This window comes from Syngnathus scovelli, chromosome 4 (genome assembly GCF_024217435.2).
Source record: "Syngnathus scovelli strain Florida chromosome 4, RoL_Ssco_1.2, whole genome shotgun sequence".
In the NCBI taxonomy this organism is placed as follows: domain Eukaryota; kingdom Metazoa; phylum Chordata; class Actinopteri; order Syngnathiformes; family Syngnathidae; genus Syngnathus; species Syngnathus scovelli.
This window is the reverse complement of record NC_090850.1, coordinates 10,301,511-10,315,906: the sequence shown is the minus strand read 5'-3', so window position 1 is coordinate 10,315,906 and position 14,396 is coordinate 10,301,511. Positions and strand designations below refer to the sequence as shown.

At 45.3% G+C, this 14,396-nt stretch overlaps 1 protein-coding gene across 13 annotated transcripts in view; it reads right to left on the bottom strand.

Annotated features, from left to right (window-relative positions):
• myo9aa (myosin IXAa) overlaps positions 1–14,396 on the bottom strand; it is a 70,817-nt gene that overhangs the window by 13,071 nt on the left and 43,350 nt on the right. For 10 of the 13 annotated variants that reach the window (XM_049718163.2, XM_049718166.2, XM_049718165.2 and 7 more), the window contains 11 exons: positions 13,480–13,675; positions 9,033–9,152; positions 7,673–7,717; positions 7,166–7,241; positions 5,558–5,698; positions 5,235–5,274; positions 5,032–5,154; positions 3,687–3,767; positions 3,391–3,501; positions 716–838; positions 97–246 (listed from right to left, as the gene is read on the bottom strand). In XM_049718163.2, coding sequence (XP_049574120.1) covers positions 97–246; positions 716–838; positions 3,391–3,501; positions 3,687–3,767; positions 5,032–5,154; positions 5,235–5,274; positions 5,558–5,698; positions 7,166–7,241; positions 7,673–7,717; positions 9,033–9,152; positions 13,480–13,675 — 1,206 coding nt within the window. The remainder of the gene's footprint in view (positions 1–96; positions 247–715; positions 839–3,390; positions 3,502–3,686; positions 3,768–5,031; positions 5,155–5,234; positions 5,275–5,557; positions 5,699–7,165; positions 7,242–7,672; positions 7,718–9,032; positions 9,153–13,479; positions 13,676–14,396) is intronic. The other 3 variants (XM_049718168.2, XM_068650569.1, XM_049718171.2) reach the window with 2 other exon arrangements.

The following is a 14,396-nucleotide window of genomic DNA, read 5'->3' as shown; positions in this document are numbered from 1 at the left end:
TTATCCAAGCACACACAACTCAATCCATCATGCGTAATCACTTCCCATCTATAAAAATGAATGCAGGCAATGAATACAATAAAAGTTAAGCGATACCTGGATGCAGACTGCAGCTGCTCTCATTCTAAGGAACTGCTTCCTCTCCAACCGGGCTCTGAACCGTTGTTGAAGCATGACGATGAGCCTGAGAACCTCACCGTGAAGTTTGGCCTGTAGATGCTGACGCTCTGCCTCCCGCAGAAACACCTGAGTGGAGGGAGTACCACCAAGTTAGCGTAAGGTAACGACGGCTTAAGAAAGGCAGAGGTTGGAGACTCCCCCTTAGTCTGTGCACACAAACATCTAACATCTCTGACACATGGCCACAAAAATGTCAGGTATGAACTTGTAATTATATAGGCAGCACCCTCAAGACGTGGACCCTATCCATGGTGAGAACACACACCCTCCCAAGATGGGGCAGGGACTTGATTAAATCCTTAGACTAAGACAACTTCCATCAGTTATGTATTCCTCCTTTTAATTCAATGTGCAGAGCATTTTTAAACATCAACATTATTATCTTGATAGTATTCTGACAATATTTAGCTTGTGCTTAATGAATCCTTGTGAACTACATTAATTGGTCCAATGTGCAATATGATTGGCATATCACAACCGTATGCCATCTAAAATCCATAAAAGGGCATGTCAAGAGAGGAAGGCGCAACTATACCATTGTCTTGCCCACTTGATAGCCATCTGGTTCCAGGTCCAGCTGGTCCAGCCAGTGATGGATGTCCTCTCTGCTGGTACTGATGCTTTCTGGGAGCAGCACATAGAAGTGATGGACAAAATCCTAGGAAGGGCACAAAAGAAAGAGAGAAAAATGCTTATTTTGGTTAACCCAGTCCAAACTTAAACAACTGGCATAGTTGATTTCTAGAAAAAAAAAAAACATTTCAGAATTGTTAGTGTAAAACACTATACATCCCTGTGGCCTTGCAGAAATACGTATATCCCAAACACAAGACACAGACATTGAGCATTCTTGATAAAGCATCACTTGACTAAAGCAGACGCTGCAAAGGAACAGGTGAAAGCCTTCGTTGTTCATTTTTGCAGGTCATCGTGGTGTAACTACACTGAAGGCCTAACCCTCTTCAAACTGAGGCCCATTGTGTGGCTCCGATCCACTGCATCCTAAGCTGTCGGGGGTGGATGGGGAAACCGATGCCGTGTTTATACAATTATAAGCATGTGGGAGTGTTGCAAAATGGGCAAGACAATGGACAAGCTCTGTTCCAAGGAGTCAGGACACAATCAAATCTGTGAACATGATATCATGCCAAGGATATTTGTCATTAGTGTTGACCGCAGCGCTAAATATGTCTGGATGAATGTCTGGCAAATGATGAACACTATGTAACCTCATCATAAAGGCTACTTTCATGAGGCTCACTCACTTCACCGAAAAATGTCAGTAATTATGGCCAGTACATTCACCGACCACAAAATTGGGTCCGCCTCCATATCACCTCTGATGACATTCAATACAGTTAGCTCTGAATGACCAGCCTACTGCCATCAAACTTTTGTTTCATTTCCTGCTGTTTCGAGTTGGACTTTCAACTGCAGGAAGGTTTTTCTTGGATGGGTTTAGTTCCGTGTGAAGTTAAAAGACGCTCCTTTGTATACGTTGGTTGAAATCAGTTGGGCAATCTCCTCCAACCTTTGCCACCAATCAAGGCATGTTTGCCTAAAGCAATTTATGAGCTGTCTTTTTAGGGTAATTTGGGAATGGCAATGAAACAAGGCATGCGCCTTCAAAGTAGCCTGTAGATAAGCTGTGCACACGTCACTGGTGAGGATCAGTATAACTTCTGGATCCACGAGCTCATTTCACATTTAAATTAATCAAAACAATTAGGGTCACCCTGGTATTTCACCGAATCATGCCTCTCCAGGGTTGTGCACAAATTTCTGGGTTACGCAATGGTGGGTGTGTCAGAAGCCTAAATGGGAGAATCGCCTGCTACTTAATCTTTGCCTCCAACTTCTAAATGCCATGAAAGCTTTGGCACAAATTTACATCCAAAACCGCAAAATGGCAATAGATAAGAGAATGCAATGAGCCTCCATCGCGCTGGATTGTCTCTGACGTCATTCTAACATATTTATACGGCACAAAGTGAACTCGTATTTCAGCAACATCAGCAAAACTTTTTTTTTTTTGCATGAGTCTTCACTGCCCGAGACTTGTGGAAAAATGAGTGTCAAATATCCTTCAAGCTTTGGGGGTTTTGAACAGTGAGATTGATGGTACATCTGTGTTCTGGCCAGCACATGCTTGCAGAGAAGGAAAAAAATGTTAATATGATACACAGATGCAGCCCGTTTACTGGCTAAACTTTGGCTCGTTGAGGCTTTTCTAAACCACAGATAACCATCAATTTTATACATAAACTAGTCACATTGTTCACTACTTAGCTTGTGGGAAAAGATGAATAATGTTTTCTGTGGCTGGGGAGACGAGTAGTCTTTTTGAATATCGACCGTTTTAAAGCCTTGTTTCCACGCTTCGGTTCACTTCAGTATAATGCATTTTGGGCAATGTGAATTGTGTATTAAAAAAAACACCATTCGTCACTGTTCCAGTCAGATAATCATCGCTTTCACAAAGATTTAACAAAACACAGCTTGTCTTCTTGAAATAAAACAGCCACAAACAGAGACGAAAGAACACAAAATGCTTTTGTGTCCTTAATTGTGTCACAATGCTCCGAGTTCGATGGCAGGTCACCACTCTTGTCAAACTGTTCACATAAATCAAAAAGAATCCAATATACCCTGCAACCAGCACCCTTCTACCGGACATTATTGTTGTTATCAACTCAACCCATCTTTGTTTAAATAGCACATTGAAATAACCATTGCTGCGTACAGGGTGCACTAACATTGTGTGAGTGGCAACAGCATTTTTTTAATTCATTCATCTCATTAAACAATTGTTTTGCTTTATTGTAAACAAAAATATTTGATATATTTTCGGTATGTATTTATTTATTATAATATATATTAGTTTAATTCTAATCAACTTACATGGAAAAAAATTTAATTACAAATGAGTGGCAAATTCTTATTTTAGTATTGGAATTAAGAATGATAAGGGTACATTTACCTATCTATTATTCTACCCGTTATTTTAAAATGACCTGACACAGAAGCCCGTTCTAAAAATACATGGCGCCCTTGAGCCCAAAGTTTTTCCAGAGCTGGGCCATCCCATCTAGGAACCCAGTATTGTGAGCTGGACAGCACTGTTCCACTTTAAATACTCAAACTTGATAAGAAATGGCTTAAGGTCCACAGCACGTTGTCGCCGCAGTGGGATCGTGACAGCGATGTTACCTTAAAGCTGTACTTGATGTTGTAGCCTGATTGTCGGATGCGCACAGTCTCCAGCATACCCGTGTAACGCAGCTGCCTCAGCACCAGGTTGTCATTAAACCGCAAGGGCAGCTGCAAAAGGCAAAGTGGAAGTTGGAGGAAAGGAAACGCACAGACAATGACACAAGAGGGAGCAACAGGCGGTGGGGGGCGAAAAGGAGAAGAACAGGAAATGATCAACAGCTCTCGAGTACTTCATATGCTTTGGGGAAAACTAAACAATCAAATGGCTGCAGTCCAAGTTGCTCTTGCTTTACCTTGTCAGCATTGGAACGGATGCACTTGACAAAATAAGGCTCCGACTGACCCAGAGTCTCCATTAGCTTATTGAGAGAGGCCTGCACAATAGGACACATACACAAGACATCAAATTAAACGCAGTAAAACGTTTGATGATGCTTTTTAGGAATCATTGTGTGCCGAGTGTGCCATGTGTTCGTTCGTCTGTGTGTGTACGTGAGCCTGCGTCAGCTGCGAGAGGAATTCAGTCTCTGCCTCCTCCATGGGAGATTAAAGCAATCAGTACAGCACAGGATGTGGGAAGTGAAGTCATCCACGCACTCGGGCCAGCAGCTCTCATTGCACCGTTACCAACAACCATCTCTCGCAAAGAAAACAGAAAATCAGCAAATAGCACTTTGTGCGTGGTTTTCTTAACTGTTCAGTGGAAACTCTATAAAGTCGGAATCCCCTGCCGTTTTACAAATGCTAATTCAACCAAGTAGTTCCTGTAAGATGAACTCGCAAGTCACACTTAAAAAACCAAGAGGTCGAAATGTCATTGGGATATGCACTACTCAACATGTCTTGCTGGATATTAGCACATTCGTCAAAACAGTAACTTGCCCTCAAGACGGTTACATAAATTAGGGTCTCACAATGAATAATTGACGACAACAGTTTGACTTTACATCGGACTCGAGTTGCCAAGTCACGATTCAAAACTCATAGTCACAAATAAACGTACAGTAAACAACTTGAAGCAAACAACTCAAGGCCACAATTAAAAAATACAATCAGGTTGCAGTAACCATGCGTGTCAATTGTGTTTGTGTCGAAATATTGTATGGCAGAACAGTCACAAACCGCCTGTACACTATTTCATGTTAATGGTACCTTTATCGCCCGATGGGTGTCAAAATGACTCCGTCGTCCTCTTAGCAAAAGTGGCTGCTGAGTGATGACGCTGATAATGTTGTCTTTGCTTCTTCCACTTCCTCTAATCTCACGCTTCGTATTACCTGATGCAGTCAAACGGATTCTGAACCCGATGTGTATGGCTCATGCATCAGGTGCCATCCATAATGTTCCTCAGCACAAATGCCATCATTTTAAAGGTAGCTTCAAGGATCAAAGGTGAGGTGGGCACAAAAACCATGATGTGGCAACGATGTCGTGGTATCACCACAAAGCACTAAACTTAACCAGTAACATTGCGCTGTCGCGGTCAGATCACATAATGTCAGCAAGACTTTCAAAATGTTTTGAACTGACAGACATCTGATATTTGAACGTGTACGTGAAAAGCATAATGGAAAAACTGCACTTTAATAAGACTGGCTGTTCAAGCATTTTGTGTGCATGCGTATCTGCCTGCCTGACCTGAAACTGTGCACTGATACTGGGTGGTTTCTTCTTTTTGTGAAGGTGAAGCAGCGACTTGGTGATGCGGTCATGAAGCGTCAGGTTGCTGAGGTACTTCAGTGACTTGACATTCAATAAGTGCTGCAAGTGACAATCAAGGCACATTACATAAACACTCCATACTTTTATCAAAAAAGTGAGAAGAGAAATTGTCAGCTAACCTTTGGAAAAACTGGCTTGGCTTTGTAGTTTTTGTTCCTCCTGTGTGTAAAAAATATAAAAAGGAATGCATCAGGTGTCATGCTTTCAGTGACTAATTAAAATCAACAGATCCTAATTAGTCTTGTTTATTGTGCAAAATTCGAGACCACATGTCGGCATAAGGGTATCAGACCAGAGGTGGCAAAGACCGCAGATTTGTCACCAGCCAATCACAGGGCACAAAAAACACTCACTTTGAAATCCATACCTGTGGAAAACCTACTCTTCAATTTACCATGAGTACGATTTTTGTCTTTCATTTCCAAAAAGGGAAGGTGCTCACATGAGAATGTCATGGGCTCGCTCCAGAAGCTTGCTGCTGGCAGAGTTGATAAAGACACCGTCTTCGTCTGTGGTGGAGCTACTGGACGAGAAGCGGCTCTGTCGACCCACACGTCCATTACATGTGAGGCCCGGCGAATCTCTATGGTGAAGCAAACACCAAACTTATATTATTTTGGATTCATCTATTCTTTCTTGCTGAGACAAAAAAATAAAACACATAACTTTATATCTCTTTTTTGTGGCCACGGAAGAGAAGCTTATCTACAAGGACACCAATTCATCCCGTCTTATCCAGAATACCAGAGCAACAGTGGATGCCATTTGATGACATGGAAAGTAGCAGAACTGTAGCAGCATTCAAATGGGCCATCTGCTAAGCAGAAACTACACACTGCAATACTGAATAAAGAACAAGCACAAATCATCTGATCACCTCTGGCCTAAAATCTTAAACAGAATTTCTCCCCAGCCGATCATCAGCTTGAGTAAAGGATGATGCACAATATGGCTTTTGTGTTAACTTATCTCTGCGAGAGCCCCATAAAGCACTGCAGTGTGCACCGTGCAGTCCAGCTGACAAGCACCCTGTCGGGACTGAATATTTATCCCACCCTAGGCATTTCTCACCAACACATAACTGTGACTTTACATCACTGAGGAAGCAGCTGCTCAATTAATTTGGAGAGAAGAGAGCGTGTCAATGCGAGGAAAGGAGACCAAAAAAAGAATGGGCAGAGGTTGCAAATCTAATTAAGGGGTGGATTTAACACACCCTCTGACAGTGCCTAACAAAAGTGGGCTTAGGCGGGTTGCTCTGCGCTACCAGTCAGCGCTATTAGCCGTGAATGACTAATCTGATGGTCCGCTGCTAATTAGAGAAGTGCTGCTTCAGAGTCTCAGTGGGACAGTGTGACAGCCACCACCCGGGACCAAAGCACATTTAATGGTCTCATCGTAACGGATTGCTTCCAACACCTTTTGTGATCATTTACAGGGGAGATTTATTATTATTATTTTTTTAATATAACGACTGACCTGTCCGCAAAATACATAGGAGAAACATTTATGTACCGTATTTTCCGGACTATAAGGCGCACCTTCAATGAATGGCCCATTTTAAAATGTACTTATATAAGGCGCACCGGACTATAAGGCGCACCATTTATGCATCATGTCAGATTTTTAATCCAAATCAAATCATTCTCCATTTTATTTTTTTTTATTTCAACTTCAGACGCAACAAATTACTACTTAAAAATCACAAAGTAATGATCCATAGCCTTTTTGATTCATAGTCTTCAGTGGGCCACTTATGATTGATTTCATGACACCTTCGGGCCAGTTTAAATTTAGAAATTTGGTCCATATATAAGGAGCACCGGACTATAAGGTGCACTGTCGGCTTTTGAGAAAATTTTAGGTTTTTAGGTGCGCCTTATAGTCCGGAAAATACGGCAGTACAAATGCATTATCTTAACAACCATGGCTTGACATATCCTATCATTGTTTCTATTTTGTAAAATGGTAAATGTAATTGAACGGAGATCAGAAATATGCCAAATGCAAGAGAGAGTCTGAATGTAACAATTGAGTGTCAGAGTCTTACCGTGGAGATTTTTCATTGATGGTGTTGCTCCCCTGATGGTCTGACAGAGGTGTGCGTGCACTCCTCCTGCTCACACCTGTTCACCAACAGACAGTGTTGTGTAAGCATCACATGACTTTCATTCACAAACTCAAATCTAAATCATTCGACAAGACTTCAGTGTTATTGTAGTTTGTTATGTGCCTCTTCAGTGCAAGTGCTTTTTTTTTAGAAATGAAGGTCTGTTAAGGTTAAAATGAGTTACTCTTGTTAGTGTCAAATTATAGAAGAGTGCTTTTGGTTACAATGTTTTTCTTTTGCCGTTTTAAAACTCAAAACAGCATTGTGCTCTCATGTTGTAATAGTCCTAATATTAAAAAGGGTGATGGCAAAGCAGTGATAAGCTTACACTTTCTCAAGGAACATATTTTGAATGGCATTTAAAAGTGTTGAAAAGTTCAACTACTATAAAGCATGTTAGCCTAACTACAAAAGAGACATCAGATGCCTTATGACAGTACTGTATACCGTTTTCAGTCTCATCAATTTGTACATTTTCACTCTCATCAGCAGCTGCAGGACAGTACAAAACAAAAAGACAGATCATGACAAAAGACCCATGAAAATGTCATGTGGGGAAAAAAAAAACTTGAGGTCTACTATGTGTAAAGCACTGACTAAGAAAGAACATAAGCGGCAGGAATACGCACACTGACCAACTAAACTAGTTTGATATCTATTACTAGAGCTGTATCAAATATTATGGCTTTTGTGAAATAATAATGTTCACTTTAAGTGACAATGTCAGAGGTGTTATAATTGCACAGTTTATTTTTTTGGTTGAACTTTGCAGTGGGGTAGAGCTGTGTACTGTACTGCACAATGAGTTATGTCTATCTTTTGGTTACCTCATTTTGTCTAATGACAGACTCAAACATATGAGACATCATTTAATATTATTTTAAGAGGTCACAATGTTGTTGTTCGGTGTCTGTGATGCATCAGTCATCAATCATCATCACAAGCATGTGTAATTGTGCGACATGGGAACGAATCTGTAGACAAGTAACAGTGCTTGAGGACAAAAAAGGTCAAAAGTGGACATGGAAGTGCCAGTGATGGTTGCCTAGCAGTAGCAGTGTGTTTTGACAAAGCAATGGCAACATGCATTTCTTTGCTAGCTACTGACATTTCAGTGGCATGACATGTGAACATCATAAGGTGAAAAAAGCGGGAAAACAAAGCATTCCGCTGAAAATGCAAGTAGGAAGAGGGAGACAGGTGGGGGGGGACAGAGGAGACCAACCGGCATCTAGTCTAATAACAAAAACAGGTATACATATAATTATTAAGCAGCCAATGGAGCCAAGGGATGTTCAATACCACTTTTTTCAGACCGATACCAGTAGTCATTGATACCAGGCACTGATACCAGAAGTATTTGATACATTAAATCTACCCCCAAAATAATGAGCTCATTTTTTAAAAGAACTTTTGCATCCCAATATCGCAACTTTCCTTAAAATTGCATGAAATGAATGACAATTTCCTATTCTTCTAATTCCTACTTTCTGATTGTAAAACGATACTGGCACGGCCGTAATAGGGTGGCCGATACTGGTACCAGTCAATGTTGCGAGAACCGTTCCCGTGAAATGAGGCTGTTATCGGTACTCGCCCATCCTTAATAAAGCCTGTGAACTCTTGTCTTAAATTTGGGCGTTATGCTTCCGATCTCTCTTGGCTTGATTCAAGTCGGAGTAAAGTGCAGTTGTGTTGATGTTGGTTGGCCTCGTCCCTTATCCCGAGTTCCCCAGTGGTTTGTGGGCTGACAGGTAGAGGAGGAGGAGAAGAAGAGGGGGGGGGTTCTTTTCTTTGGCAGCCTTACTGTGCTTCTCCTCTTTGCATCTCTGCAGGATCTCTAAGCTTCTCTGATGCACAGGGTGCTGCAGAAAGCTAAAACTATCCACACTGTTCAAAACTGCACAGGGAGCAGCGTCATCATGCCCTTGGAGAAGCAAAACAAGATGAGAAGAGAAACAAGGAGAGAAAGAAACACATGGACATACAACGCAGGGAAAAGAGAGAAAAAATGAAAGATTAGACAGTGAAGAAAAAGATGCAGTTGTCTACTGGAGAGAAACTGGTGCAAGACGTTTTGACATTGGAAACTGCATTTGGTGGAAATAGTTGGATGCTTTATTTGCCATTCCACAAGATGTCTTCTATGGATAAGTGTTAAACACCACATGGCTTTCCTTTTAATAGTTTCAACAAGTGATGAGAAATAAGACAATTTCGTGACCCCTTTGAGTTCGGTGTGTGTGTATGTTCATTTGGGAGTTTTAAAGATCGGAAAAAACATTTGAAGCAAAGGCAAATGATGATAGCTGTACCGGTACTTGTTATACGCTAGACCGGGATAAACATCTGCATTTCAAATTTAGAACAAAGGACATGTTCTATAGTAAAGAAAAGCGGCACACGTTAACAGAAAGTTTAAAGGAAAGGAACAGCTAGAGTAAATAAATACATTTATTATGGTTATTTGACTACAGAACAGAGCACAAAAACTATGGAACGACAGTTAGAGAAGCATCAAATATGTCATGATGTGACAAAAGCCACCTACAATGAACAAATGGGACATAACTTTGTGGTATGTATGCTATTTTGTCGGCGTTAAATCACTTTTGTCTTCTGGTTGGAAGTTTGCTAACAACAGACAATAGTCCACTATTGTCTGACAACTATTATTATTCAAATACTTGTTTCGATTTCCATCCATCCATCCATCCATCCATCCATCCATCCATCCATCCATCCATCCATCCATCCATCCATCCATCCATCCATCCATCCATCCCAGACTTCCCTCTCCCCAGCCACTTCATCCAGCTCATCCCGGGGGATCCCAAGGCGTTCTCAGGCCAGCTGAGAGACATAGTCTCTCCAGCGCGTCTTGGGTCGTCCCCGGGGTCTCCGGTAGGAGACATGGGACATGCCCGAAACACCTCCCCAGGGAGGCGTCCAGGAGGCATCCTGATAAGATGCCCGAGCCACCTCATCTGGCTCCTCTCAACGTGAAGGAGTAGCGACTCTACTCCGAGTCTCTCCCGGATGACCGAGCTTCTCACCCTATCTCTAAGGGAGAGCCCGGACATCCTGCGGAGAAAACTCATTTCGGCCGCTTGTATCCGGGATCTCGTGCTTTCGGTCACGACCCATAGCTCGTGACCATAGGTGAGGGTAGGAGCGTAAATCGACCGGTAAATTGAGAGCTTTGCCTTTTGGCTCAGCTCTCTCTTCACCACAACGAACCGGTACAGGGTCCGCATTACTGCCGACGCTGCACTGATCCGTCTGTCGATCTTGCGCTCCATCCGCCCCTCACTCGTGAACAAGACTCCAAGATACTTGAACTCCTACACTTGGGGCAGGATCTCATCCCCGATCCGGAGAGGGCATTCCACCCTTTTCCGATCGAGGACCATGGACTCGGATTTGGAGGTGCTGACCCTCATCCCGACAGCTTCACACTTGGCTGCGAATCATTCCAGCGAGAGCTGGAGATCACGGCCTGAAGAAGCCAACAGCACAATGTCATCTGCAAAAAGCAGAGACGCGATGCTGAGGCCCCCAAACCGGACCCCCTCAACGCCTCGGCTGTGCCTAGAAATTCTGTCCATAAAAATTATGAACAGAATCGGTGACAAAGGGCAGCCTTGGCGGAGTCCAACCCTCACTGGGAACGAATCCGACTTACTGCCGGAAATGCGGACCAGACTCTGGCATCGGTGATACAGGGACCGAACCGCCCTTATCAGTTGGCTCGGCACCGCGTACTCCCGAAGCACACTCCAAAGAACCTCCCGAGGGACAAGGTCGAACGCCTTCTCCAAGTCCACAAAACGCATGTGGACTGGTTGGGCGAACTCCCATGCACCCTCGAGGATCCTGCCGAGGGTGTAGAGCTGGTCCACTGTTCCACGGCCAGGACGAAAGCCACACTGCTCCTCCTGAATCCGAGGTTCGACCTCCCGACGGACCCTCCTCTCCAGCACCCCAGAATAGACCTTACCGGGGAGGCTGAGGAGTATGATTCCCCTGTAATTGGAACACACCCTCCAGTCCCCCTTCTTAAAGAGGGGAACCACCACCCCAGTCTGCCAATCCAGAGGCACTGTCCCCGATGTCCACGCAATGTTGTAGAGGCGTGTCAGCCATGACAGCCCCACAACATCCAGAGCCTTTAAGAACTCCGGGCGGATCTCATCCACCTCCGGGGCCTTGCCACCGAGGAGTTTTTTAACTACCTCAGTGACTTCGACCCCAGAGATTGGAGAATCCGCCTCAGAGTCTCCAGGCCCTGCTTCCTCAATGGAAGGCGTGTAGGTGGAATTGAGGAGGTCGTCGAAGTATTCTCCCCACCGACTCACGACGTCCCGAGTCGAGGTCAGCAGCATGCCATCCCCACTGTAAACAGTGTTGACGTTGCACTGCTTCCCCCTCCTGAGACGCCGGATGGTGGACCAGAATTTCCTCGAAGCCGTCCGGAAGTCATTCTCCATGGCCTCACCAAACTCCTCCCACGCCCGGGTTTTTGCCTCAGCAACCGCCGAAGCCACGTTCCGCTTGGCCATCCGGTACCTGTCAGCTGCCTCCGGAGTCCCGCAGGCCAAAACGGCCCGATAGGACTCCTTCTTCAGCTTGACGGCATCCCTTACCGCCGGTGTCCACCAGCGGGTTCGGGGATTGCCGCCACGACAGGCACCAACGACCTTACAGCCACAGCTCCGGTCGGCCGCCTCAACAATGGAGGCGCGGAATATGGTCCACTCAGACTCAATGTGGGACGTGGGAAAAGCTCTGCCGGAGGTGGGAGTTGAAGCTCTTCCTGACAGGAGATTCTGCCAGACGTTCCCAGCAGACCCTCACAGAGCGTTTGGGTCTGCCAGGTCGGACCGGCATCTTCCCCCACCATCGGAGCCAACCCACCACCAGGTGGTGATCAGTTGACAGCTCCGCCCCTCTTTTCACCCGAGTGTCCAAAACATGCGGCCGCAAATCCGATGACACAACTACAAAGTCGATCATCGAACTGTGGCCTAGGGTGTCCTGGTGCCAAGTGCACACACACCCTTATGTTTGAACATGGTGTTCATTATTGAAAATCCGTGTCAAGCACAGAAGTCCAATAAGAGAACACCGCTCGGGTTCAGATCGGGGGGGGCGTTCCTCCCAATCACGCCCTTCCAGGTCTCACTGTCATTGCCCACGTGAGCATTGAAGTCACCCAGTAGAACGATGGAGTCCCCAGAAGGAGCGCTCTCCAGCACTTCCTCCAGGGACCCCAAGAAGGGTGGGTACTCTGAGCTGCCGTTTGGTGCATAGACACAAACCACAGTCAGGACCCGTCCCCCCACCCGAAGGCGGAGTGAGGCTACCCTCTCGTTCACCGGGGTGAACCCCAATGTGCAAGCGCCCAGCCGGGGGGCAATAAGTATACCCACACCTGCTCGACGCCTCTCAACGTGGGCAACTCCAGAGTGGAAGAGAGTCCAGCCCCTCTCAAGAGGGATTGTACCGGAACCCAAACTGTGCGTGGAGGCTAGTCCGACGTTATCTAGTCGGAATTTTTCTGCCTCGCACACCAGCTCGGGCTCCTTTCCAGCCAAAGAGGTGACATTCCATGCCCCAAGAGCCAGCTTCTGCAGCCGGGGATCAGACCGCCAAGGTCCCTGCCTTTGGCCGCCGCCCAGCTCACATTGCACCCGACCCCTTTGGCCCCTCCCACAGGTGGTGAGCCCATGGGAAGGGGGACCCACGTTTCCTTTTCAGGCTGTGCCCAGCCGGGCCCCATGGGCGAAGGCCCAGCCACCAGACGCTCGCCTTCGAGCCCCGCCTCCAGGCCTGGCTCCAGAGGGAGGCCCCGGTGACCCGCGTCCGGGCGAGGGAAAACGAAGTCCATTTATATAAGGGGCTTCTGTGAGCTGTGCTTTGTCTGGCCCCACACCTAGGACCCGTTTGCCATGGGTGACCCTACCAGGGCCATGAAGCCCCCGACAACATGGCTCCTAGGATCATAGGGGCACGCAAACCCATCCACCACGATAAGGTGACGACTCACTGTTTCGATTTCCATATTTTGAATTTGATGCGCATTTAGAGCACAGGATTTTTTTTAAAAAAAATTTAATTTCAGTATCACCAACATCAAGTAAGGCACCCGTTTTGCAATGTGCTAAATACCTGTGTCTAATCGTGCCAAACCAAAAGTTTTTTGTTATTGTCTATGAATATCCATCTGTCATAGCACTTCTATTTGCACTCACCGGCCCGCCTGGGGGTGTGCCTCTTCCCAGCCTGTCTGAAAGCCACCATGGCCCTGAAGTAAGCCCTGAGTACCGCCCAGCGGAAGGTGGCCGACGGATCGATGCCGATCAGACTGCAGATGAAGGCATTCTTGCTGCTCTTCAGCAGCGCCACAATGTCTGGTCTCATATGGTCGGTGTTCTTCTCCCTGAAATCCTGTGTCAAAGACACAGAGAGACAAATGTTTTGTAAATATAATAGTATGGTCTGCCTGATTGCCACCATACTCTCAAATCTAAAAGTTTCTCACAACAATGAATTACTACTGGCAACAGATCACATGAGTAACTGGAGAAATTCACGAATAGAAATAGCACACAAGTTGAAACCATTACTATAACCTACTATTGATGTATGGTCTTTAGTTGCTGCCTTTGATTGACAGCCAGCGGAGGAGCACATCTCCAGGCAAACAGGCCTTGTTGGCGTGCTGCTATCTGTTTTTTTTTTATTAGATTTTTATTCGAGGCTACCACTTTGTGGTTACTGCTAATGAATCTCAATGTGTTTGTTGTTTCTGCTAATTTAGAGTAAATGGTGATGATTTTGAGGCCTTCACAATTAGTGTAATTGACTTTCTGAGACTGAGTTACATAGGTTAGTGAGCGATGTGTGTTACCGAGGTGGCACGGTAAAACACTGGTTAGCACGTCCGCCTCACAGTTCAGAGGGTGCGGGTTCGATCCCACCTCCAGCCCTCCCTGTTTGGAGTTTACATGTTCTCCCCGTGTCTCCATGGGTTTTCCCCGGGAACTCCGGTTTCCTCCCACATCCCAAAAACATGCTTGCAAGTGGTATAGAAAATGGATGGATGGATGGCTGGATAGATGGATGGAGTTACCATGTTGCCATAACCCCCCAACGTAATGAAAAATTG